A 27,972-nucleotide genomic window follows, 5' to 3' on the forward strand; every position below is an offset into this window, starting at 1 on the left:
TGTGTTTTCATGCATTTTATGGTTGAATTTACACGTGTACTTTTACCTGCTTCTTTCTGTGCGAGTGTGTGTATGTGCCTGTGTGTGCGCGTCGGGGGTATAAGGGGTTTAGCGTCGCCCCAAGGCTGCTCATAATCTTCCCAGTCCCACCCCTCCCTAGAGGCTGTGGTTTCATACTGGTTGCCATTACTGGAGTGAAACCCCCCTTTACGGGATTACAGTGCTGTCTCCCGCTCAAGGCACTGCGTTGATCCATCGTCTGCTGACTGTATTTAAGCACTTGCTTAATGTGCTAATAGTGTTAGACAGGGGAGACGCTGCTGAGCTTTTAACTTTCATCTTCTCAAGCTCTTTGTCCGTTGGAAATTCTGATTTCATGGCTTTCGGCTTAAATCCATTGGTGTTCAGTCACAATCACAAAATATTAACTGAGGTTCTGGGTGTAGATATGACGTGATAACAAGGGCCTTTTGTCAAAGACGCTGATGTGATTGTTTCACTAGTATGTTGCATGTATGTGCCGAATGTTCAAGGACAGCTTGACAGACAATGGACTTTATGTGTGTGTGTGTGAGTGTGTGTGTGTGTGTGTGTTTGTGTGTGCGTGTGCGTATTAGGCATGGGACGATTATTCAGGCCAAAATAAATGCTTCAAATTCTTAAAATGGCACTAAAACATACTGGAGACGCTTTACCTTAAATTTAGATCAGAGTTTTATAGTTTTATTGCATCACACATAGGACATACAACTTTTTTTCAAGTGAGCATCCTTTTTAGTGAAAAACAAACAAACAATCTTTAATAAGGTAATAATAAAAGATGAGCCCCCCCGGCATAAATAGAGTATAAATAAATAGAAAATTGCAACATTGTGTGAGTCTGTTATTTCTTACATGATAATTACTGAATTATTCCATCCCTAGTGTGTATCCAAGGCACTGAGGAGAAGTCACTGGGCCACAGTTACTGGGTTGAATCTCCTCCAGCAGGCAGCAGGGTCGGCTGTTATTTCACATTTTGGGGGTCACAGAGCATGATGGAGGGGTGGAGTGGTAGTACATTATCTTCCTCCTTCAGAGTTCCCGGGTTTTCCGTGTGTGTGTGTGTGTGTATGTGTGTCTGCACAAATGATTATCTGTTCTCCATAGGCTGCTCTAGGGTTGCTAAGCAACCCTGTGTCTGCACGTTAGAGTGGGGGTGGGAAGAGAGAGAAGCACCACAGGTCAACAGAGACAGACACTCACAAGCATTGCTGCGTTTGATTGGACACATCGGTGCCCCTGATGAATGATGCTGATCATTATCATGTTGACCGGCTGTAGGTCTGAATTGTGTCTCAGTCCTCTCCCTCCCTCTACAGAAGTCCATTTATTCGTATCTGAAGCTGTGCCACAGATTTTACTTTTTATCCGTTAAAAGAGAGATGGGGGATTTTGGAATCAAATTTTTTACAATGGATAGAAAATAATTATACTATTCTCCATCTATCACTTACCTCTCATATTCAATCAGCTGTAATGGCAGGAACGGTACTAGCCAAAGAAAATCTGATTCTCAAATACCGGAAGACACCTTGTTTCCAAGGACAGGTCACAAGAATATATTTCTGTCATACATTTTGAAAAATTCATTTTAAAACTTAAACAATCAGTCTAAATGGGGCAATCCTGCGTACCTCTTGTGTATAATCTTGAGACCAAATGAATCGAACTGATTTGATACCTGCCTGAGATGACCTGCTTATATTTATCACTATTAACAAACACACACACACACACACACACACACACACACACACACACACACACACACACACACACACACACACACACACACACACAGAGTGGAAACTATTATTATTAATATTGTTGCATAATGATTTATTGAAATGTCTTTCTCTCCTCATTTATTTCTATTTAGTTATTTACTCATTCATCATTTCTTTCTACTAACAGTCCTTTTGTTTGTTTCTAATATTACTGCTGCCACAAATATCATTATATCTCAAATACTTTTTTGCCTAAACTTACTCCACAGCTGCTTCCCTACAACAATTGCTCCCCACACATCTTCTTCTCCATGCACATCTACAGCAATGGGTGCAAGTGATGTTGGGGATGGTGGATGGTCATGCTCCACTGTCACCAAGGTAACAGGCAGTCCAGAGGCCAAGCCTTCACGGCTGAATGGCAGACGGAGGAGACTGCTGTCAGGTTAACAAGGACAAGATGAAGGGGATTAACTGTACCTGGAAAAACCCGCCACATGCAGCGGTGATGATGGTGATTACTGTGTTAAAGTGATTAATATGATGATGAGGTTTTTACAGTTTACAGTGCGAGAGTTAATACAGTTAGGTAAATCTGCCAGATGATGAGTTTGTGTGAGCTACTGTAACTGTCTATGACTACTTTGAAAATGGATTTTAGTACATTGAAATATGGATGGATTTTTAAAGTTGGTGCAATCTCTGAACAGCTATTGATCATTTAATGTATTTGTTAGATGTGTTCTGTTGTGCAAACTGTGTATTTCTTTTACAAAAAAAAAAAAAAAGATGGGAAGTTACCCAAATACAATAGGGTACATTTTGTTTACACCGAAAATGTACTCTTTGGTTCAGTCTCACTTTCCATGAACCCATTTTTTCCAGCAAGCTGGAGGTGCTGTACACGACTAGTTTACCTTACCTGCCAACACCAAACGCAGAGACATAGCTAACAGCCGGTGAATAAAGTTGAACATTTAGCAAGCTAAAGCAGATAGTTGTCTTCTTGTGGGTTGGTGGAGGACAAGCCAGAGTTAAAAGGTCAGTGAATATTGTCCTTATATTATCCAGAAGCGCAGTTACCTGACGTTTAACGCTAGCCAAGTAAATAGGCAACTGTTTGCTAGCACATTAGCCAATAGCTATAGCAATGTTATACGACTGAGATGTGTGAAGGGCTGTCTAGGAGCGTGTTTCAGAGTTGTTCTTGCACAAACTGGTTGAATGCAGATTCACGTTTACCTATTAGTTAACCTATTTATGTTAGTGTAAGTATACACACGTGTACAAACTGCTGTATAGCTCTCTATGGGTTGAATATTTCCAATATATTAGGTCGTACTTCTGGCTAGCTTAACTTTAAATGCTAATCAGTGATGTCGCAGCAGGTGTTTTCATCAACGTCAAATACACTGTAAGAAACTACCTCGACCTTTTACATTTAATGATATTGTGTATTTCTTGTTTGTCTATACTGTAACGTTATGTACCTATTTAGTTCCTAATTATTTAAGTAGTTTTTGTGAAATCTCCAAATTCTAGGGCTACAGTCTAAGATATGTTTTTGTTATTGATTAATCCAGGCACTACTTTTTGTTCAATGTCTTCAAACTACTTGTTTTGTCTGAACAACAGTACATGTAAATACATTGAAATCAATATAAAGTGAAAAAAAAAAAGTGAAGCAAATCATAATACCTTAGAAGGTGGAACCAGCTAAGGTTCGGCATTTGTGCTTGATAAATTACATAAACAAATTACCAAAGTTATTGACAATACATTTTTTGGATAATCGACTTACCTCTTCACCATTATAAATCTCTATTCTAAATTGGGTGAACAACAAATTGAACATGGAAAATAGGAAAAGTAACAACTTTAGGTACTTTACGCAGTACTATAACAGGCCTTGATGATTGCAATGTCCAATATTCAAATGTGCCTTTATAGCTTTAGCCAATATTTATAGTTATACCAATCGATATGAACATGAAAGCACGTCAAACTGAAAACAATACCAAAACATTAGTATTGTCTCTCACCTCTCCCTCTCTGCTTTGGGTTTGGCAAATGGGTCAGATTTTACACTGGTGGGACCTTCAGTCAGAGGCAAACTCCAAACCTTATGGTTTTATGGATTTAACCACAGGGGGATTTTGGTAGCATATGGTTGGGGTGAATAGGTAAATAGATGTGCAGGTAGAACAGTAGCTATATATGGGAAACAGTGGGTGGGTTTAGGGGGGCTTTGTGGTGGATGTTAGGCTGGCGGGGGGCAGTTAGAAGGGCAGATATGGCAGTGGAGCATTGCCCATCATTGGTAAGTAGTTGGTGGGGGAGGGTGATGCTTGGCAGTCTTGGAGTAAGTCAGATAAACAGCTCTTCTTGTTCCCTGCTGTGGGGGGGTTTAAAGCCTGGTGGCAGACAGCCAGCACCAGTGATGGCACCAACTGTCACTGGCAGCCCCTCACTCTCTGCTGCCACGCTGACTGAAGCCTCTGTGTGTGTGTGTCGGTGTGTGAATTTAAGTACCAGCTCTTACAGTCAGTAGTTGTTTCTGATCTCTTGTCTATGTGGTTAAACTATTTGTTCTAATATTAATAGGGATAGGCTATTTTTCAAATTTTTATATATCATTGCAATATGGCAAATTAAAGCAAGATCACATATAAAACAATCAAACAGATGTGCAACGAACGGATGGTTGAATCGATACCTAAAGTCCTCATTCTGCTGATAAGTCTTATTTTGAGTATGGATATTAGCAGAAATGATAGACAGATTGATAAATTGGTTGAAATCTTTTGATAATGTATTAATTGTCACCAAATTATACAGATTGTCAGCAAATTTGACAGATTTCAATTTCTGAAATTTGCAATTTGAAGACGCACTGTGAAATTGTGATATTTTGGAGATCTCTTAGATTGAATGAAGAATCGTCAACTAAATTGGTGATGAAAATAATCCTTAGTTTCAGCCCTACTATCAATAATTCGATACAAAAAAACAGTTCTGTCTTCATGTTCTTCAGTGGCAAATGATTTGGTGATAACAAATACATTCAGAAGTAGCCCATTTTTGATCACCTCATGAATTTCTCTCTTCCCTATACATAATAGTACATTAGCTGCCTTTTATAGTAAAAAAGTATCAGTATCAATATTGGAGATTCTGGCGCTGGTATTACTTTTTCGTGCTATTTGAAATGTTCTCCACTATTATGCGTTACATTATACCAAACTCATACGTGTAAAACAAGGACTTTAATTACTTAAGTATATATTTTTGTTTTCTTAATTATAGTTTGTTTGCAATCATTAAAGGAGTAGTTTGATTCATACAGAGGGTTAGGTCGCCTAACAGAACTTCTAAAACATTGCAAATAACACATTATATCTTGTTTCTTTAATCAGTGAGAAAACTAAAGTTGTGGTTTAATGCTGAGCTAAGCTAACCGACTGTTGGCAGTGTCATCATATTTAACAGACAAACACGAGAGTGGTATTTATCCTCGAACTCTCACGAGAAACTGGAAAAAGCATATTTTCCAAATTTCCCAAAGGTTAAACAACAAAAGTGCATAGAATGATAAATTGATAAGATCGTATCGTGATATGATAAGTGGATCATTTAATTCCCACTTAGCCCTAACTTCTATACAGACTTCATGTAAGAGATTCTGCTGTGTATTCAAATCTGTGTGCGTGCGGTGGAGTGTTAGTCGTCTCTAGCTAATTGAATTATGTCTCCAGGTGAATCCACTAGTAGTCACTGTACTGTGATTCATATTCAGCACTCAGTCAAGTGAAATCCTCTCTCCGCTTCCCTCTGCTTTCTCTCCCATTAGTCACAACTCTCTGTTTCTTCATAATATTTAATCACCTGCACTCAGTGGTCAGGCAGATCTCATCTCTGTGACGATTGGCTGCGCCAAGGAGTGGGCGGGACCCGCTCCGATGCATCACACACGTACCAGCGTAGCAGGACAGATCCTCTCTCTCTTCCTCTCTCTCTCACTCTCTCACTCTCCCTCCCCCTCTCTCTACCTCTCACTCTGCCTTTCATATATACGCCAGAGCACAGACTGCAGCAGAACGCAGGGCCATTGGGATTTTCCTCCTCATACTGGAACAGCCGAGAAACCAGAGAGACAGTTACCCACTGATGAGGAGAGAGATGTTATTAATGGAGGATCCACTGAGGAGTACCTGACCCACGAGCTACCGAGTGTGTAGGTGAGTGCGTGGTTGTCCCACTGTATGTGTGTGTTTATGAGTGTGAGTTCACTGCAGAAGCAGCACTGCAGATACCGGCGACCAGGGGCTCTGCTCATCCCTCTCTCCCCTCCCCCCACTCTCCTCCTCCTCCTCATATTCATCTCCTCTCTTCTCTTCTTTTTGTAGCATTAACAAGTAGGGACTTCACCCTTTTTTAAAGCACAGGGCGGTGTATGTTTTGTGTGTTTGCGAGAGTAGAATTGGTCTGGCCACACCTGGACTCAGCAGCTGCAGAGTGGACACAGGGTGCGCTGGATTTTTCTTGCCTCACAAGTGATGTGTGCTCTTGTGAGACACAAATCAAGCTCACCCCTGGTCATTTTTAAACTGTTTTCAAATAATCCTCCTCATGCAGGTTTGCATCTGGCTCTCAGAAGTGTGGACTCCTACACGCACCCATACCTCCTTCGGGACCGGCCCACTCCCTCCTCATTTAAGGATAGGATGCCCGGCTCTGCGCCCTTGTGCTGAGGAGGCGTCTGCGTGCAACAGTATGGGCGCTGTGCTGACCGGCATCCCCACCACCCCCTCCACCACCGATCTGCCATCATCACGCTGCCCCACCAAGACGGGCGCTTCCCCCAGCCCCGCTGATGGGCGAAGACACTGATGCCACCCCGACGCTCAACCACCGCGGCTTCCTCCCCGACCACAACTATGTGACTGAAGGTAAGAACATGACAGAGGAAGCTGCATGTGTCTATATGTAACAAAGTGTGTGTGTGAACTCTGGAACGGGTGTGTGTGTGACAAAGTGTAGGTGTGCAAAAACAAGCTCAGGACGGCTTTCTAATCTTCTGTAAGCTCTGTGTTGATCAGACAGAGTTGCAGACAGAGCAACACGAACTAGGGAGCAAAACATTCACCTCTCTGCAAAATTAAGCCACTTTGGCAATTTCCTTTCTCCTACATTCCTCTTCTTTTCTTCTCCGTTTTGTTTGTGTCCTGCACCTTTCATTTCTGTGTTTTTGTTTATTTATGCTTTTGTGACTACTTTCTTACCTTGTGCAACAGCTATTTTGTCACACCACAGGGGAGAATTGATCTGGCCTGTGTCCGAATGTGTGTATGACTCTGTTTGTGTGGGAGAATAGTTTTTCTCTCTTCTGTAATAGCCGACATTTCCAGAAAAAACAAGCCAGAAATTTCTACCATACTCATTTCACTGCATGTCCTCTCTCACTCCATGATAAAGTCACACACATGCAGGGTGTCAAATTGAATATATGGAGTATACCTCTCAGGCAGAGGAATATTAAAATGTTCAACAGCACACACGCTGTGCAAACCAATTAATTATTTTGGTTTGTTTCATAAAACTGGATTATAACCTTGGATAACCCTCTTCTGCTAATCTCAATTACACCACTAATCTCACCTGCACACTAGCTTTCCTGTCTGCCTTCCTGTCCCCAATCTGTTTCCTACACTCAGCTCATTGTTCGCCACGCCTCTTAGACCTGAACAGGATTATCATTTGGGGGTCATGAAAGTGTTGCGAGCTCATTTGTGATCCTCGTATCACTGCAGAAGGGGAATTATGCGTCCTGTGTCTGTGCTGTAATATAATACTCCTCACACAGCAGCACATACTGTAGTCAGGGGAGACCTGTAGGGCTGCCTGTTGATTGTGTAAATGCTTGTGTGTGTGCATTCAACATATTGTTGTGCTGAGAAGATTGAAGAATGTATGTCTTTGTTTGTCTGTGTGTGTGTGTGTGTGTGTGTGTGTGTGTGTGTGTGTGTGTGTGTGTGTGTGTGTGTGTGTGTGTGTGTGTGTGTGTGTGTGTGTGTGTGTGTGTGTGTGTGTGTGTGTGTGTGTGTGTGTTTGTGTGTGTGTGACGGTCTATTCTTATACATACAGTGTTTCCATGAGAAATGTGTCTTTTGTCCATTTCAGAAAAGGATTCTGATGAATTAGTGGTAGCAAATCAGTCTTAACATCCATCACCAACCATCCATTATTGCTATAGCAACAGTCCGTGATGATAAACATGCCGCTTTTCATGCTTGGCCAATATGATTGACAGGTCGTGTCCACCCACCAATAATGGCAGTATTAATTATTCCACACATCTCGGGCAGACGGACATTATTCAGCGTGAATTGCTGATGAGCTCACAGCAATGTGGACACACCACTGAACACTATTGGCCTTAAAGAACTGTGCAACACATGGACAGTTTGAAAATACATAGTTGCAGAAGAATAAGTACAAATTGTGCTCTAAAAATCCATCTCACAACAATTCCCAGAATGACCAAATATAATAATTTTCCCTCACAAATAAACAAAATGAATCATTACCTGCCTCTTCTTCTACAGCCACTCCAACCCCCTCCACCTTTCCTCAATGTTCACCCCATCCCCCCGTCCTCCTCCCCATTTCCATCCCCCACTGCCTCCTTCTCTCTCCCTTTCCCCATCGCTCCTCTAATGCAACTTGCAGCATTGCCCTGTGCTGAAGTAGCGCGTCTGCCAAACAATTATCCAACAGTGCTCTAAAGGCTGCTCAAACACAATGTGCCTCTTTATGTGTGTGTGTGTTAAAGAGAAAGACAGAAAGAGATGGTGCATGTGATTTTATGCTTGGGTGTATTTTGTCAGCTCCTGTGTGTCTCCATCTTTCTTTCTTTCTTTTTTTTCCTGTGTTGCATTCATATTCATGTCTGTGTCCATGAGTGCAAACTGTGTTTCTTTTGTTTGCTCAGGTTTGTGTATGTATGTGTCTGTCTGCAAGGGTTTTATATGTGTTTATATATGTGTGTGTGTGTGCGCATACATACAGTGTGTCTGTAGATCTTCCCGTGGGGATTCCCCTGCCCTTTAATTCCTACAGGGGTTGGGATACTTAACCTTCCCCAAACCTTAACCACCCTCCCCTCCCTTCTTCCCTTCATCTCTTACTCCCTTCCTCTCACTTCTTTTGCCCTCCTCAATATCTCCCTTTGCTAAACCCTCACCCTGACTGGAGCGGCAATGGGTTCAAGGATGGATGAGGAAATAAGAACAACAACTATATATTGCATCACAATTCAGAATTTTTTGTTTTTCTGAAGGATTCCATTTCCTAAATAATGTAAGCACACTTACCCCCGTAGTTACATATTATATCATATACAAAAGTATCGATGCTGTGAAGTCAAAACCACAAAATGGTACATTTTACATTGTAAAAAAACTAATATTTATAAATAAAAATAGAAAATGCCATTTTGAAAGTAAAACTACCAAACTGATCGCAGCATATCCGACATTAATATTCACTTGCATGTCTTAATATAATATAATTTCAAACTGTATTTCTTTGGGTTTTTTGACTGTTGACAGATCAATCAATAAGGAAAGTAATTGTTAGTAAGTAAGTAAGTAAGTAAGTGGGCTTTTACCAGCTATCAGTGCTCTTTTCTACGTGTCAATCATTGTCAATCACCTCTGGGGAAATGTGAGAGCTATCTAGGCTTCTTTTTACGCTCACCTGCAAAACATGATTACAGAAAGAGACCTACTAAAACATATTAAGACTCTGTCCCACAAGGTGTCTATCTCCATCTGTATGTCTTGCAAGCCTCCCTGCCAAACCCAACATGTGAATACATCATGTTGTATAGATACAGAATGATCATAAAACACTATCAGTATATTCTTTCTCTGGTGAGTGCTCATGGCCCGATGTGGTGATGCAGTAACTTAGTCCCTACCCTTAATCCCATCCACCCTCCCTGGTCCTTCCCTCCTTACCCTCTGCTCCTCCCTGTTGCCCTCCTCCCTCCCCTTCCCTCCATCCTTGCTCCTCTTGCAGGGCTGCTCCTGGCTATAGCCTGAAGAGCTCCGCCCATCCTGTCCACCCCTCTCCACCCTGGAGTCCTCCCCCAGGATGTTGAGCCCCATCCAGGTCCTGTGCTCCGACATCACTACCCTTTCTCTGGAGCCCGAGCCGTTTGCCTCTTACACTGAAGGTGTGTGCTCTATCCTCTTCTATCCCGAAGGTCATATCTGTGTCGCACAGTTGCGCCACATGACCCCGGTGTGAGATATGAGAGTTTGTGTGTGTGCGCCTGTATGTGTGTGGGTGGGTGAATGTGAGAGTGTGTGTGTAGTTTGAGTCACTTGAGTCTGAGTGGTATAAATACCCTAAACATCACTTTGTCTATGTCAGCCTCATCTTTTTTGTGTGTCTCTATTTTTGTACCTGCCTCTTTATTTTTGTCTCAGTCTGCCTGCTTTAGTGTGGATTATGTGTGAGTGTGTGATTTTGATTTCTTTAAATAGTTTGACCAGACGACACCCCGTCTCCTTCAAAGCATCTTACAGAATAAGACACACAAAGACTCTCACATCCCAGCACAGACACACACACACACACACACACACACACACACACACACACACACACACACACACACACACACACACACACACACACACACACAAACACACACACACACACGTAGGGCTAGAGCTCATGATTTTTTCATTGTTAACTCATCTGCTGATCATTTTTGTAAGCGTGATTAATTGTGTGGTCTATAAAATGTTGCAAATTGTGGAAAAAGCCTGTCGCAATCTCTCATTACCTTTAAACCTTTACATTTAAACTGATTGTTTTGTCCGACAAGCAGTTCAGAGTTATTTAGTTTGCTATTATAAAAGACTAAAGAAAGCAATAAAAAAATAACGTCTGAGAAGGCAACACCAGTGAATTTAAGGAAAACTGTAAAAGTTGCCCTAAAACAGTTCATCAAATATCCAAATCATTCCAGAATAATTTTCTGTCCATCGACTAATCATTTCAGCTCTACACATCTCATCACAGAAAGATAAGAGTGGCAGCATAAAAAAAGGGCAAGAGTCTTCTGAATATGGGATTACATTTAAGTATTTCTGAGGCGTTGACACAGATTCCCAGTCTTCAGTATGGCCGGGGTTATATTGGGTGTAAACCAGCTAAGCTCTTAATCTTTTTTTTATGTTGCGGTCTCGCAAATCTGTTGGAAAAACAAATTGATTTTTATCAAAAATGGAATCACACAGCTATAAAATGTATTTGCAGCGAGGCAAAGAAGGATTACAGGTGTATTTCACACACGCTGAAGCTGGCTTGGTTTGTGATTCTAATTGTTTGTGTCTATATAACCATTAGGCTCACACCAGCTCTGCTCCATTGTGCCGATGTGTGTTTGGAGAAATAGCAGATTCCCTGCTGTGCTGGGCTTAAATCACTCCTCACCACACATGTGCACCTCCTAACACAAACACATGCACCAGTTTTCTTTCCAGATAACACCAAAACTGCAGGACAGGGATCAATTTAACATCTCCCTCCGGCAGTCTCCCCCTTCATCTCCTTCTCTCCCTCCTCTCCCTCCAACCAGTTTATTTCTCTACAGTGTAATTGAGTACACACACTTGTGCACACATACACAGGAAATGCAGGGTGCTTGAGCTTCAGCATGCACACATACTTGCCAACACACACACATACACACACATACACACATCTCCTGCTGAGCTGTGGCTTGTCCTCGCTTTTAAGGAGTGTGCGTTTTTGGCTCAGCTTTAATGGTCCGTGTTTACCCAGTCCTAAGATATCTATAATTGGGACTGTAGGGCGTCTGCTCCCCTCTCTGTCCCTGTACAGGCCTTAACAAAAAGGCAGGAAATCCACCTCCCCTCTCCCTGCGCCACCACCCTCATCTATCCCATAAATCTCCTCTCCTCCTCTCAGATGTGCCACAGATGAGCACTAATCTTAATGTGTATAATACAGACTATGGTTCAAACTAACGTTTATTTCTATGCCTGTTATTTTCTCGATGAATCGATTGCCATGGCAGAAAATAGTAAGAAATGCTGATCACATGTTCATGAAGGCCCAGGTGAGATCTTCGGGTTTGCTATCAATTAAGACAAAGAAAAGCAGCAAATACTCGCTATTTGATAAACTGGAATTAGGGCGTGTTCATAATTTTTGATTGAAACAAATGATTATTATCAAATCATTTTTCAAATATTGCAGATACATTTTCTCTTGAGTGACAAATAGATGACTTGACATCTATTCAGCTCCGTCTGTCAGTTCAACCATTAATACATTTCCAAAATTGTTGTTGATTTATTATCTGTTACCTATTCGTCCAGTTCTGCCTACAACATGTTTTGATCGTTGAAGAGCTGCTGTCCTTGTAAACACCTCTCAGTGCATTTGAGTGTTTGTGAGTGTTTGGTGTTCATCCCTTGTATGTGTTTGTATGCTTCTTTGTGTCATTGGATTCATTCATGTTTGTGTGTTGTTTTTTGTTGATGTGTACTGTATGTGTGGGTGCATGCACTGTAGTCACAGTGTGTTCCCCCCAGCTCCTGCAGTGTGGCGATGAGTCAGACAGGCCTGCTGATGCTAATGGACTGTTTGTGGGAGACTGACACAGCTAGCTTGCTATACTGTAGCGCACACACATCTGCACTATATTGATTTACAGCTTGACAGCCTTACAGACAGTCACACACACACACACACGCACACACGCAGACACACATTACATCAGTACACTGGCCAGTGGTGCCTCATGGAGGAGAGCCACAGCGCACTCATGATGATGCTTGTTTCTGCAGTAGTTTGTTGATTTCTAAGAGGTTTGTTTTTCTATAGTACTCTTCTACTGAAGAGCATCAGAGAGACAAGTGGGTGTGTGTGTGTGTGTGTGTGTGTGTGTGTGTGTGTGTGTGTGTGAGAGAGAGTGAAAGAGAGAAACACAGAAAGGGTTCATTTTGAGAACAGACAAGATGAGAGAGGAGAGTGTGTGCTCCATATTTTATTCAGCTATAGTGTGTGCTGCTTTGCTCCTGTGGGTTTTGCTTAGCTTAGCTCTTTCTCTGTGCGTCTTGAGTGGAGACACAGTTATCTGTAAATGTGTTGGGTGTGCACACACATTTGCTGTGCATCATTACTTGACTGTGTGCATCCAAAGATGCCTGTGTGCATATGTGTATTTGTGAATTTCACTGCATGTGTTGGGGTCTGTTTATGAACGAGTGCCATCATGTGCAATAATTATCTGCATATCCTCAATTTGGACCATAGTGTGTGCTCCACCTTCTGGTAATAATTTAGCAATGTTTGTTAGTGGACAAAACTGCGACGCCATGATTATTTTACCGTGCTCCTTCTTCCTGCGAGAATTGGATTGATGAATCTCACTTCCTGCTTTACCAGACTGCCATATACGGCTAACCGTTCCGAGTACCCCTGCTACTGGTTGGCTCAGCCTGTTACCATGGTAACCCCTGCTCACTGAAGGCCCCCTTCACCGCCTCCGCCCAGCACCTCTTCCCTCCACCTTCGTTTTCCATCCTCTCCATCCATTCTTCCACCACCAGCAGCAGCACCACTACGTACAAGCTAACTCACACACACAGCCAGGCAGCAAGAGTGCCGGAGGGGGGGGGGGGGGGGGAAGAGAGAGAGAGAGAGAGAGGAGAGAGAGAGAGAGAGAGAGAGAGAGAGAGAGAGAGAGAGAGAGAGAGAGAGAGAGAGAGAGAGAGGGCAAAAGAGAGAAACTGGTGAGCAGGAGATGAGAGATGACAAAAGAACATGTGGGGTTAGAGGGATTGAGAGAAACCCTGAAATAGATGAAAGAAATTGCAACTGAAGAATAAAGAAGGTGCTGCAGTGAGAGATCAAGAAGCTGTGCAATGACTAGTGGAAAATGATAGAACCAGTAATACATGAAGTGTGAGGCGAACAGAGGGTATCAATCTGTGTTAGTGTAGAGATTGAGGAGCAGTCCCTGCCTCCCCTCATCATAAAATCTCTCTCTCTCAAGGCCACCACAAAATAGGCAAGACTACACTCAGACTCTCAATAAATACGCTCTCCACGCTCTATTTCTTTTATTACAGTCCATGCTTATTGAGTACCATGTTCCTTTTCTATGAAAAACTAAGCTCAGTAGACTCCGTTGGAGGCTTAGTGGGATACAGCACCGTGACATGAAATGATTTTGAAATCTAATCTATGAAAAGATAGTATTTGATTATTTGTAGTGTAGTAGTAGTAAGCCTTTGCTGTATAACAATCTGGTGGAACAGTTTTGAGTCAAAATGCACCTTGTTGATAATCCTGTGGGTGGTGCAGTGTTGGTCTTGATTAACTTGAACATAATTTGTAAACAACTGTAGGTGATGTTTTTTAGGTGACATAGGTTTATAGATTTTATGGTTTGCAATGAGTAGTTTTCAGACCTACATTGTACCAACCGCTAAGACATCAGACCTTTTTGTTTTATAGAAAATGTAATATATTGATGCGCATAAAGTGGAACTGGATGTTGTGCTAATGCAATCTTGTTAAGACTTGAAATGTGGAGTATTGCAGATTATGTTTATGTTATTATATGCAGAGACGGATCCTTCGAAGCACCTCTAAAGCTCACAAATGAACATGGACATCTCATTTGCTTATTCTGTACAAAATGTAAAAATGACAAGTTATGGTTTTAAGGCAAGGTTACATGCTTGAACTATTTCTTACCCATGTGCAGTAACTGTGTGGAAAGCCAAGAACTACTGCTTTAAAATAGCATCATTGAAAGAATCAGTGTGAACACTGAACCTGTTGGCGGGTGTCTTGTGAGGACAACAATATATGGATGTATCTTTATAAAGAAAGCTTTAAAATTGGTTTGTTGTGACTGTGGTTGATCATGGCCATTTTGAATATTATCCAGTCAGCACTAAAGTCATCGCCGTCATCAGCAACACCAGAATCAACTGGAATCAATCTGTCATTAACACAGCCTTTGTATTCACAAGTGTGAAGTCTGACCACAGATGTGGCGGTCAATTGGTCGAGTGGTACGGCTTCCAAATAGAACACTGGAAGGTTGTGAGTTCATTGCCAGGGGCGGCCACCATTGTGTCCCTGAGCAACACACTTAACCCCAAGTCTCTCTACAATGCAATGTAAAAATGTTAAACTTCACATTCAGTTCACTTCTGCTGCTAAACAGACTTGCTTAATTGTCTTGTTAGAATACATTTGATTTAGGGTGACTGAGAAGCATCAATGTAGGAAGTTGACGATGGCATTCTTGATTTTAAAGGTTTGGCAGACGAGCGAACTAGCTTACTTTATGTGTTTGAACTTTGTAGTTTAGTTACATGGCTTCATACCAGGTTAGCTACATCATCTCATACTATACCAGCTTTTTTTCATTAAACCTCCGCTTATGATTACTTTAAAAGAGATTTACCCGCTAACATTTCTTCTCCCTCCAGATCAGCTCTGTCTGTAAATATATATTTCTAAATAAAACTTAAAAGAGCTGCAGAAAGGGGAAGTGAAAGGTGGATAAGAAGACAAGAGAGATTCAAGCTTCACATATCATACCGGCATGCCCTTCATTGGACGACACAACAACATACTTTCTATTTCACATTCTGTGTACTGTGTGATGCAGGAAGGTCCACTCAAAGCATGGAGCCAGTCAATGCTAAGTGGTTAATAACAAGCTTACTCATCATAATGTTACAGTGTTGTCACTGAGTCAGACTGTGTTGGTGTTTCGCAACACCGAGCTGGTGATGGGGATATTGTTGCAAATAATCAAATCAATAGCATTACAAATGATATTTAGTCACGAATGCTAACACACTCAAAGTTGTGTTTACACTTTAAGACACTTCAGAGATGATCGAGTACATTATCAATCTTATTCATCACACACGATGAACTCAAGTGACACTTTTATCTTGTGTAATGGAAGTGTCATAGTGTGCATCATTACCTGTCACACTGGAACACAGATAACACCTGTGCCTAATGTAAAACAGCTGTGTGTGTGTGTGTGTGTGTGTGTGTGTGTGTGTGTGTTTTGATGTTGATCTGAATGTTCTCTGAAAGCTTACAAACAATTGCAGAATATTTGTGTTAGTGATCAAATATTGTTTTATTCTACACATTTATTTGCATATTTTAATCCACTTACATGTTAATGCATTGAGTTGATTTAACAATTTAGAGCCATATAAACAGATTGTATAGATGAATGATGATGTGTGGTCAATTAGCTAATGGCTACTCCTGCTCTCTCTCTCTCTCTCCGTACCGTTCTTTCCTCTCATGCTACATCTCTCTTTCTCTCCCTTCATCTTTGTCTCTATGTCTGTCTCTCCCCAGCTGATATCATCTCCACTGTTGAGTTCAACCACACTGGAGAGCTCCTGGCCACCGGGGACAAGGGGGGCCGAGTGGTCATCTTTCAGAGGGAACCTGAGGTAGACACACAAACATACAAACACACACACACACACACACACACACACACACACACACATACACACAAATATACAATTTTTCATTCCATCTATGAGAGTAGTGATGGACGTACACCTTTGCCCTCCAGCTACAGTCTAGATGATTGATAAATAGTTGATACTCCTGCTGTGTCAGAGAGTTTATGATTATAGCTGTGCAGAGTCCGTGCCACGCTATTTCTTCATATGATCAAGGCTTCGGCCCGGGGTGTTACATTGCACTGTGATTATAAATGTAATAGAGATGCACTGATCGACCGGCCACCGGTCGAAACCAGCCGGTTGTCAGCTGATTGGCTGATCATTCTCATAAATCTGATTTTTGTTTGCTGGTCAGATTTACACACATACATGTATGCCACGTGACGGTTTGAGTCGCAAACAGCAACAAAGACACTAGCGTGTGTACAGTGGTACACGCACACATCATATTGTAGGCGCAAACTTAAAAACAAGGTTTGACAGAACTGTCCTGTAACTTGGTGCAGTTTTGGAGATAGTGTAAGTTACTTAATAGTCGATGTTTTATTATGAACATATAATCAAATTAAAATTTTAAATGAAAGAAAAATGAAAAATATGTTTGTCTATGCTGTCAATTATAGTTCTAAGAAAGAAAATATCAGAATCGGCAAAATTCTAAATCAGCAGGTCAGACTTTGGAAAAATCGTCCGATAAAATTGCAATCAGTACATCTCTAAAATGTCAGCATGTACACATTTATCTCCACACATTTCCAAATACCTGCTTTTCTTTCCACAGTGCAAGATTGAACCATTCTCCCAGGGAGAGTACAATGTCTACAGCACCTTCCAGAGCCATGAGCCTGAGTTCGACTACCTTAAGAGTCTGGAGATCGAGGAGAAGATCAATAAGATCCGATGGCTGCCTCAGCAGAACGCCGCACACTTCCTCCTCTCCACCAATGGTGAGAGACCCAACACACATGCATCTTCAGGGAACCAGGAAGATGTGGGAAGAAGTCTTGGTTGATATTCTTTTGGAAAACACTTCACCTGAGCCATTTTGAATGTTTATGTCACGTCTGAGTTACGATTTCTATTCCCTTAACAAGTGTTTGACTGAGTGAAGAGCAGTTGAAATTAAGACAGTCATTTGAGTTTGTTCACTCAGATAGCAGATGTTCCCTTTGCCTAAAGGGAGAAGAGTTGCTGCTTGTGTTGCATTACATTTGTGTAGTGCATTAGGAGTATGTCTGCCTTAGATATGAGGTCCCATCATCAGTGTACATTCTTAGTTTATGCTGGAAGATCTATAGAGCCTGAGCGCCCAGTTATTGATTTATTTAAGTACTATATTATTTATGATTGAGGGTATGAAAAATGTAAGACTTGCCTCAGCAGTTAGTGGGGTAATGCTGCTGTGTATTCAATATAATACTGAGACTTTCTATGTCCGTCAGTGTTGATAAAACAAAAACTTGCTGTTTGTTCGTTTAGAGATTCAGAGTCTAAAGCTGACTTTCAGATCTGACAGTTTGGACTGTAAGTTATTTCTTATGGGCACGAGGGGATTGTGTCTTGATGCTAAAATCCTAAAACAGCTCTTTATTACTCTGATTAAGTGTTGAATCCCATCTAATCTAAGATCTCCAGATAGTTTTATTAGATTTATTCATTTGTTACACTTAAATCTGTTGTTATCTTTCTTATTCCCAGATAAGACCATTAAGTTGTGGAAGGTGAGTGAAAGAGACAAACGGCCGGAGGGTTACAACCTGAAGGATGAGGAGGGTCGCATCAAGGACCTCTCCACCGTCACCTCCCTACAGGTAACTATCTATCTGTGTGTCTGTCTTTGTGTCTGTCTGTCTGTGTGTCTGTCTGTGTGTCTGTCTGTGTGTCTGTCTTTGTGTCTGTCTTTGTGCCTGTCTGTATCTGCAGACACTTAAACATTAATAAATGCAGTAGGTTGTGCAAACGTAACTGGGTCAGTGGGTACAGATGTGTTTGCATGTGCAAAAATGGGTCACTGGCACAATGGTACATGTGTGTATGCGGGAGTGTGTGAGGGAGGAGAAGTCCTATTTTTCCAGCTGTTCAGGACAGCAACACAAAATGAGTTCTAGGGCTGCAACTAACGATTATTTTCATTATCGATCAATCTGCCATTTATTTCCTAGAATCGATCGGTCTATATAATTTCTGAAAATAAAAATGTCACTCATAGTTTCTCGATGATGTCTTTAGATGTCTTGTCATATCAGCCCAAAACCCAGATATTCAGTTTAATAAGATATAAAAAATGTTTTGCTAATATGTACGCAGTGTGCTTATGTGTGTGCGTAATGCACGTATAGTATTTCCTTCTTTGTAGAGTTCTAATTACATGTACGTGTACGATGATGGTGCTCCCACTGTGCTGTATGCAAATAAGGACACACAATTTAAGCTGTGTATAAAAATGTAAATCATGTATCGGCAAAGAAATTGTGTTTTAATGCAAATCCCAAGATATTAAAATGCAGCCAAATGAGCTATAACTTATGCACTATGCTGGCTCTTGATCTTGCTATCAAGCGAGCAAGTTGGGGTTCCAGCAATAATGTACTATTGATGTCAAAGCAAGTAATGCATTAAATATTAATTCATGATACAATGAAATTATTTAAATGTTCTGACTGAACATCTTTCTTCTCTTAATCAGTAACATGAGATGTTAAACTGCTCTCTCTCTCTCTCTTTGTCTTTAAAGGTGCCGGTGTTGATGCCGATGGACCTGATGGTAGAGGTGAGCCCGCGGCGAGTGTTCGCCAACGCCCACACCTACCACGTCAACTCCATCTCCGTCAACTCCGACTATCAGACCTACATGTCAGCTGACGACCTGAGGATCAACCTCTGGCATCTGGACATCACCGACCGCAGCTTCAGTATCCTTTGTTGGTTTTAATATGCATTCGTGGGGAGGAGAAGAGACGACAAGCATACATCATCACACGTGCACAGACGCATATAGAAGCAGGAATAGATTTATTAAAGTACACACATACATATAATTATACAAGCTCAATAATCAATCCTTGCTCCCCACACACACACACACACACACACACACACACACACACACACACACACACACACACAACAAACTCCCACATTGCAAATCCCACTTTGTTGTATAAAGAAATGCACAAAGCCGTTGGGGGAGGGGAATATTATTCTTGAGGAGTGAAAATGTAGCTTAATGAATTATTCAAAGGCTGCATAAATATTTCAGACCCTTTCTGAGTTCTAATCCAGCTCAATAGGACACAGTACAGTCACATTCATGACCCCGACAGGATTTATGATATTATAAATTTATCTGAATATGGAATTACTTTTCTCCCAACAATCCCCCCCAAGATATATTTAAATTGGTTTGCTTTATTTCCTCTGTAAATGATTTACATTGTGATTCGGTTAGGTTTATATTTACATACACTTGTGTTTTTATTTTGTTATGTAGATTATGGACCTGTGTGGGTGTCCACATGAATGAACACGATCAAGTAGTTTCTCATTTGATGAGAAGTTTATGAAATTGATAAAAGGATAAATGAATGATGTACATACAGTGTGCTTGACTTCAGCAGGTAAAAACTGTTCAGGCTAAAACTAACTGCAGGCTCTGGGAAGTTGACGCTCTTTGTTATTTCTTTCTGAGCGACGCTTTTTTCTCAGACATTGTGGACATCAAGCCAACCAACATGGAGGATCTGACAGAGGTGATCACAGCGGCGGAGTTTCACCCCCACCACTGTAACCTGTTTGTCTATAGCAGCAGCAAAGGCACCCTGCGCCTCTGTGACATGAGAGAAGCAGCGCTGTGCGACAAACACTCCAAATGTGAGTAAACCTGCTGACATGGAGACATTGACATTATGTTTTTGTATTTAAGTGACAATTCACTCCAGACAAAACAAAACACGCTTTTCCCTTTTACCTGTAGCTATGATCAATCTAGATACCGATTTTCTTTCTACCAAACTACACCCACCAACGAGTGAATGAGTCCACGAGTACATGCACGCTTCCTTTTGCGCACTGATACGGTTGGTGGGTGCAGTTTGGTAGAAAGAAAATAGTTCCTACATGAAATTGCTCACAACAAAGTCTATGGATTATCTTGAGTAAGTCATAAGTCACCACAAGCTGAGCGCCATCTACTTCCATTATATTCGAGAGATGACAGATATTTCTACGGCATATATCTTCAACACTCGGCAACTCACACAAAAACAATCTAGATTGATAAATAGCACTACAGGTAAGAGGACAAATATGTATATTTGATTTTGAGGCAAACTGTCCCTTTTAAAAGGCCAACGGTATGATACTGGTAGTTAAATATGTGAACAAGTTTTTTGATTAATCTCCTACATTTCAGGGATCCATAAGTTTCTAAATATACAGTCAATGGTTTTAGCTATGCTAGCGTTATGGCTCCATGATGTCGGTCCACCACTTTTACAAAAACTGAAATAACTCGACAGCTATCGAATGGATTTCCATTACATTTTGTACAGAGATTCATGGTTACCAGTTGATGAATCCTAATAACTTTGGTGATCCTCTGTATTTTCCTCTAGCGCCACTATGAGGTTCACATTTGTGGGTTTTAAGTGAAATATCTCCACTCTTGGACTACTGGGTTAAACACACATTCATGGCCCCTGCAGGACAAATTGTAATCACTGTTGGGATCCCCTGACTTTTCTTTTAGTTTATAAAAATCAACTTGCAGAGACTTACTTAAGATGCTTAATCCATCATAGCGGATTATCATTATCAGTTAGCTTTATTTATGCATGTTTATGCAGTTAGGAGCAGGGACGATCTTCCGTGCTGGTGATTTGACATGAAACACTGTGTATTTAATTTGTAATGTTATTGAACTGAAACCTGCAAAACCTCAGGTATGTTCATTTATTGGAAAGTAGTTCGTACACAAGGTGTAAGAAGTTACATTTTCTTACCGTTTATAAGCACAATATGTCTGTTTGGAAAAATATTTCAGCGTTTAATAATTCCTTCCAATGCAGGACTATTAATATAGAACAGGGTGAGTGAACACACAGATCTGCTGTCCTTAAGGGACAACAAATCAATGCATGGTACATTTCTCTCATACTTCAGATTTATGGTTTCCCAACTTTCTTATCTTTTTCTTTTTGTGTACTTCCAAGTTGCAATGGCCAGTTCCCCCTGTGTGTTACACCTCTGAACACCATGAATCACTATAGCAGTGAACACTGCAAAGTGTGTTCAGTGGAGCTCCTCAACAAGCCTGCAAGGGATTTAATGTGTTTGTTATATTCAATGAGAAATGCCTGTACTTAAGACATCTGATTGTTCTCTTTGAAATGTGCTGAAGCATTCAGACAGTCTGCTACAGTCTACATATAGACTCATCCGGGATATTTATTTATCTAACATGCCATCTTTATGTGACGCACTGTGTTTCTGCCTGGCATCGGGCTTAACAGCACTCATCTTCCTCTCCCTCCTCTCCCACCATCTCCAGTGTTCGAGGAGCCCGAGGATCCCAGCGCCCGCTCCTTCTTCTCTGAGATCGTCTCCTCTGTGTCCGATGTCAAGTTTAGCCACAGCGGTCGCTACCTGCTCACCAGAGACTACCTGACTGCCAAAGTCTGGGACCTCAACATGGAGAGCAAGCCCCTGGAGACATACCAGGTGTGTGACCGACCACATGTGAAAATCATGAGGTTAAAATACAATAAACATGAGAATTAATATTTTCTCCCAGGCTCAGCTGCTATAATGAGATTCCATCTGGCAAGTAGCAAATTGACTCTGGGCAAGGTGAACTGATCAGTAGTTGAAGAAGCATTAACACATGTTTCTTTTGAATCCACTCATCTGTTGAGTCACTGCACTGTTTTATTCTTGCTTCATCAGCTGACTGATCAAATTCAATCAGCCTTTATAACCCGGCACTTCTCATCATTACTCTGCTGACACCCTCCGGCCAACACCACATGCTGCTGCCACAAAGGTCTGCTCATGTGCATTTTTATTGTCTTTAAATCATTTAAATACATAAACCAAGATCACAAATCTCAGTTACATAAATTACCACCCACGTGAATACGAACAAACCAATGATACAAACACACACACACACACACACACGCACACAGAATTATTAAATTAAATGTGTTGCCTTAATTTTCTAACGACTAGCCTAATCTTTAACACAGGACTTTGATTCAGTTCGGCACATTAGAAAAATCCCACAATAAACTTAACCTGTGATACTTTACAAATAACCTGACCCTCTTCCATATAGTTGAGCAATGTTTCCCCATAAAGTTACATTTTGGTGGCAAATTCAAAGAAAAAGCTGAAAGAAATGAGTGGAGAAACATAACTTCTATATCACTGAATGGTTTGATGACTGTGAACATAACATGTTGTAATGGCAGTGAGGAACGATCTTTTGGATTCCTGGTGTCATGACATCATCTACTACGAACACCTTTCTAGGACACTATGTTGTTTCTTTCCATGTCACACATTGCCTTCTGTGATTCCCACACAACATAGTGCAAATGTTTGTTAAGTTGGGGATTTATTGTTCCTGCACAGTCCAGTCCAGTGTTGCTGCTCAGATTGCTGCAACTGTCCCTTTACTGAAAGAAGGAAATGTCATCCTGGAAATGTAAATAATTTGTCACAGAAATGAATCATGGGAAGACGGTTGTCTCTCAGCATCACAGTGCTTGCAGATAATTAGATTTTTCCAAATCCTTTTAAGGATAATTGGATTGATTACGAGCCAGAGAATTCACGTCTGCGCTCAGTGCAGAATCAACAGAAACCCTCGCTGTGGCCTACGCTTTTAACTTTGGACTTTAATCTGTAGATGCCTCAGATTGTGTGTGTTTGGCAGATTAATAATACATGTGTGAGAACAGTAAATTATTAGTATGCCGTACACGTGGGATATAGATGAAGTGGACTTGACATGCTGTTAAAAATGTAAACAAACAAAACTCATTACTAAGCCTATAAAAATAGTATTTTACTTTTCACTCAATTTATCTCACATGTCACTTTTAAGACTAGAGGCCACAGCAGCTTTCTGTTATGCATTTATGTGCAATAGAAGTATCTATCAACTTCTTTTTTCAGTGTGTGTTTAGTATTCCTGCCGCGGGCATGTGGGTGAACATGTGTGTGCGTTTCTTCCTGACGTGTGAGGGCCTATGAGGCAGCCTGGAGTGGGAGGCCGGGACGCACTGGAGCTATTTATAGTCCGCCAGAGCCTCCACTCATAAAGTGAAACGGGAAGGAGGGATACCTTACACAGCGGCCGACACCTAGATCTGCAATGCAGCACGGAGAGGGAGGAAGAGGGAGGGAGGGAGGGAGAAGAGGGGTGAGGGTTTGGGAGGGAGTGTGTGTGGATGGTGTGATGAGAGGAGAAGAGAATAATGAGGGGAGAGTTTGTAAATAAGAGGATGAGAAAGAGGGATGGCAGAGGTTGAATGGAGTAAACCAAGGGGAGAAAAGGGATTTCAGGGCAAAGCTGCTCTTATTTTGGTAAATTTACACTCTTATTCCTTCTGGAACATGAATAATATGCACACATCCATGAGGGATGAGGCACTGTACTCTGGAAAAAAAGACCATATATTCAACTGCAGCTGACACTGTACCAATTCACCCCGAGCAGAAAGACCCATAGGGGGAAACAAAACTGTCACCTGGTTTGATGTAAAACCATTTGACCATTTATTGATCTCGAGGCGACTGTTGACTGCTGACTTTATGCAGAATGTGAAAATAGGGTCCTAATGCAGAGCACGGGGGGGAAGGAAAGCGTATATTTCAACCCCTTGCATCACGGTGCTGACACACAATGAAAGCACGAGGGAAAAGAGTTATTAGTCAGTGGATATGTGTGTGTGTGTGTGTGTGTGTGTTCACATGTGTGTCTCTGTTAATATGCCCTTGGAGGGTTTGGATTTTAATGGGTTTACTGATATGGAAAAGGAGTTTAGATTAAAATGTACTCCTGGCCCTCGTATTGCTCAGGGCTGGTGTTGTGTCTCATTAGAGTTGCCTTCAGGGAGGTTTGTGTTACAACTTTAATGTGTTTTGTCTGCGCTGAGCTTCTAATGTGTGTGTGTGTGTGTGTGTGTGTGTGTGTGTGTGTGTGTGTGTGTGTGTGTGTTTCTTCCCTCCAGGTCCACGATTACCTCCGCAGCAAGTTGTGCTCCCTTTACGAAAACGACTGCATCTTTGACAAGTTTGAGTGTGCCTGGAACGGCTCGGACAGGTACCTGAAGTGTCTGGATGTGTTTTTTACTTATGACACCTAAACGTCCCAATATGAGAACTTGTAAAACTGGTGCTGTTATATATTTTGTGGAGTGTTTTTAAAGTTATTACATGGTTTTGCAGTTAAACGTTTAGTTGAACTAAATGATAAAAAAACAAAACATATTTTCCTGCTTACCAATAAATGTGCCGTATCTTACCATGCAGATAGTTGCTGTTTGATGTGCTGAGGTTTTGAGATATCCCTCGATGAAAAATATTACATTTGAAAATGCAGAAGTAATATCAGAATCTGGATAATCTGCAGACTTTTCATAGAAATTCCAGTAAAAACATTTGATTATTTATTCTGGATTAAAGACACTTTACTTTTGAGTTTAAAACAAACAAACATCCAAAGCTGCGAGTCAGTGGTGGAATGTAACAACATGTACTCAAATACTGTACCTGTGTACAATTTTGAGGTATTGTTTCTTTACCTTTAAGCTACTTTATACTTGTACTCCACTAAAATGTACTACTTTTTACTGCGCTACATTTATTTAACAGCCATACTAGTTAGAAATAATAATATACATTTTTATTATATATATTACTTTTACTTAAAATGTAAGTATAATTTTAAATGCAACACTTTTTATAGTGCATTATTGCTACTTTTACTAAACTAAAGGATCTGAATACATCCTCACGATTGCTGTGAGCACCACAAATTAATCGTAAATGTCTTAAAACTTTGCAAAATAAAACATTTGATCATCTGCATGTCCAGATTCCACAATGGCTAAGTGGTCTTTCTATCATTAGGATGATGTGACCCTTTACGTTTAGGGCATATGAAGGAGGTTAGTCTGTGAAGTTAATCCGTACAGTCCAGACTGTAGTAACTGATCCATTCTCGCCTCTTACTCTTCTTAGCGTGATCATGACCGGAGCCTACAACAACTTCTTCCGCATGTTCGACCGCAACACCAAACGCGACGTGACCTTGGAGGCGTCGAGGGAGAGCAGCAAACCCCGAGCTGTCCTGAAGCCGCGGAGGGTCTGTGCCGCCGGGGGAAAGCGGCGGAAGGACGACATCAGCGTGGACAGCCTGGACTTCACCAAGAAGATCCTCCACACAGCCTGGCACCCGACTGAGAACATCATCGCCATCGCCGCCACCAACAATCTGTACATCTTCCAGGACAAACTCAACTCTGAGATGCATTAATGAAGGCATGCCAGCGGTGGATACAAATGAGTTCACACCTGCTATGCCAGAATGTACACATTTACGGACATACACACACGGGAATATGCCTAGCACACCCATACACGATCAGAAAACACACACTCATGTAGGTCTACTCTTCAACGCACTCCCTCACCTCCTCCTCAGCCTCCCAGAACTGAAAGGACCTAGAAAGGGCTAGAAAGGGAACAGGCTGGATTACGCATTGGATTATGGATTGCAAAATTGTCCAAACTGTGGATTTCTTGATTGTTAACCTCTGGATTGAGCTTGATGGTGTGTTGATTGCTACAGTTTCTGAGGGGGATAAACCCTCCCAGACTAGAGAGACGTTTACATATTTGTCTTTTTCTTTTCTTCAGGCTCTTTTACTTTCTCCACCTCCTCCTCCTCCTCCTCTCCTTTCTGTATTTGTGTGCTCGAGCAAAGCCTATTCTTATCCCTTGCCCACTGTTTTGTGTAACGAAAACCCTCCGTGGTTGTCAACCAGCGGCACTGACGAAAAATGGGGCATTTATGTAACTGGCTGTTTGTTTGATTTCAGATCAGCTACCCCCACTTCTGTTTTTGTAACTTCTTGTTATATGATGTTAATGATGGTTATTATGATGACAATGATGATTTAAAATGATACGTGTGATGTGCAAGAATGAATTCGGGACCCTCCCCTTTTAACCCAAGTGCACCTAGACGCCTCTGAGCTCAACTGGACCGTGTTCAGTGAGGTAGAAGATTTACAGTCCTGCAGGTAGAAGCAGAAGTTACACCATGGCCTAATATGAGGACAGACACTCATATCTTCTCCACACAGTGTTTCAGTCATTAATGTTGTCTCTGCTGGAACGAGCCCCTTCAACTCCTCTGACTGTGGATTCTGCTTCTGGTATCGGAATATGTCGTGTGCTACTTTGCCGTAAAATACAACTCAAATCAAGCAAAAAAAAAAAGAATTAAAAATGAACTAAATAATTTCAACAATCAAGCAAAAACATGCTGCATGTAAAACCAATTTAGCCTAGGTGTTTATAAATTGACTGACTGACTTGGCTGCCTTCTTAACCATTTAGACCCAGCTGTACAAAGGCTTCAGGGGCCCCGGGGCCCCATGCAGCACTAGTAACCATAGATGACCGAGCTCTCCTACCTTTATTTGTGTCTTTGGACACTGAAGCATGTTTACCAGTGTTCGGTTCATACACTTACATGTACATTCTGAATGAAGCCGTCCAAGAATCAGTTTCTACACGACTGAGAACCAAGAAAAATGGGGAATGTTTTCATTAATGTTGTTCTCTAAAAGAAAAAGAAAAAAAAATCAAAGGGCCTAAATTGTGTCTGTATATATCAACTCTGTTTTTGACATGTATTTGTTTTTTTAACATCCTTAAATCGGACTGCGGACTCGATCATCTGTATCGATGATAGCCTCCAAAGCTACAGCATAGAGATGGTACTGAAATCTCCTCAGCCTTCCTCACTGATTACTTTGCTGATGTGCAGACGCTTTTATTTTTAGAGAACAGTTTATTCTTTTATTTAACTTCTTTTGTGTCAATCTTTCTCCACCACGTCCTGACCAAAACTAATGTTGAATCACATATTTTTGTGTTATTGTATGTTGATGACAAAATTGTCAAATGGACAGTTATAAATAATGTTAATATGTTTTTTTCTGAATAAAGATTTCAACGAAATTGCATCCAATGAGCGCACATCTGTGATTTTTATTACAATGTAATGAGACCGATAGTAATTGCCAGTGCCATTATGGAAATGTGCACACTTTATAGCTTCAATTTATATTGGCCTATTAGGGGTCATAATTACAGCCTGTGACGCGAGTGAAGTCATGTAGTCTGAAGCGCCACCTACTGTCATCACACACTTACTGCACTTACTGTCAATTAGTTTCTTTCTTCACACAAAATGCATCTCCTGTTATACTGACAGTGAATTATGCTGTTTCTTTTTTTGGATATCACTAATGATTTTCTTCTTTAACTCCATGTGTAAAGTCTTTCCATCGTGTACTCTACATGCCATATTGCTCTCTGAATACATC

General features: G+C 41.2%; 1 protein-coding gene across 3 annotated transcripts; it reads left to right on the plus strand.

The window, feature by feature from the left end:
- Window positions 1-2,751: 2,751 nt before the first annotated feature.
- LOC115014510 (serine/threonine-protein phosphatase 2A 55 kDa regulatory subunit B gamma isoform) lies at window positions 2,752-27,609 on the plus strand. 3 transcript variants are annotated; one of them, XM_029441431.1, is made up of 12 exons: window positions 2,753-2,810; window positions 5,620-6,007; window positions 6,405-6,718; window positions 9,852-10,008; window positions 16,227-16,324; window positions 17,127-17,292; window positions 18,044-18,156; window positions 19,080-19,257; window positions 20,051-20,215; window positions 21,894-22,063; window positions 24,583-24,674; window positions 25,595-27,609. In XM_029441431.1, exons 4-12 carry the CDS (start codon window positions 9,927-9,929, stop codon window positions 25,887-25,889), a joined length of 1,359 nt encoding a protein of 452 aa, XP_029297291.1. In that variant the 5' UTR covers window positions 2,753-2,810; window positions 5,620-6,007; window positions 6,405-6,718; window positions 9,852-9,926; the 3' UTR covers window positions 25,890-27,609. The 3 variants fall into 3 exon arrangements, with proteins under 3 accessions (XP_029297293.1, XP_029297291.1, XP_029297292.1); XM_029441433.1 differs by lacking the exon at window positions 9,852-10,008 and having other exon boundaries at window positions 2,752-2,810; XM_029441432.1 differs by lacking the exons at window positions 2,753-2,810; window positions 5,620-6,007; window positions 6,405-6,718 and adding an exon at window positions 8,994-9,128.
- The last annotated feature ends 363 nt before the right edge of the window (window positions 27,610-27,972 follow it).

Source organism: Cottoperca gobio, chromosome 10, assembly GCF_900634415.1.
Source record: "Cottoperca gobio chromosome 10, fCotGob3.1, whole genome shotgun sequence".
Taxonomy (NCBI): Eukaryota; Metazoa; Chordata; class Actinopteri; order Perciformes; family Bovichtidae; genus Cottoperca; species Cottoperca gobio.

What these genes read in the sequence shown, in the direction of transcription:
- LOC115014510 (XM_029441431.1), top strand. Translation starts at nt 9,927, where the DNA reads ATGTTGAGCCCCATCCAGGTCCTGTGCTCCGACATCACTACCCTTTCT. An exon ending in GTTTGCCTCTTACACTGAAG is followed by an intron (nt 10,009 to 16,226) that starts GTGTGTGCTCTA and finishes GTCTCTCCCCAG; the next exon opens with CTGATATCATCTCCACTGTT. An exon ending in CTTCCTCCTCTCCACCAATG is followed by an intron (nt 17,293 to 18,043) that starts GTGAGAGACCCA and finishes TCTTATTCCCAG; the next exon opens with ATAAGACCATTAAGTTGTGG.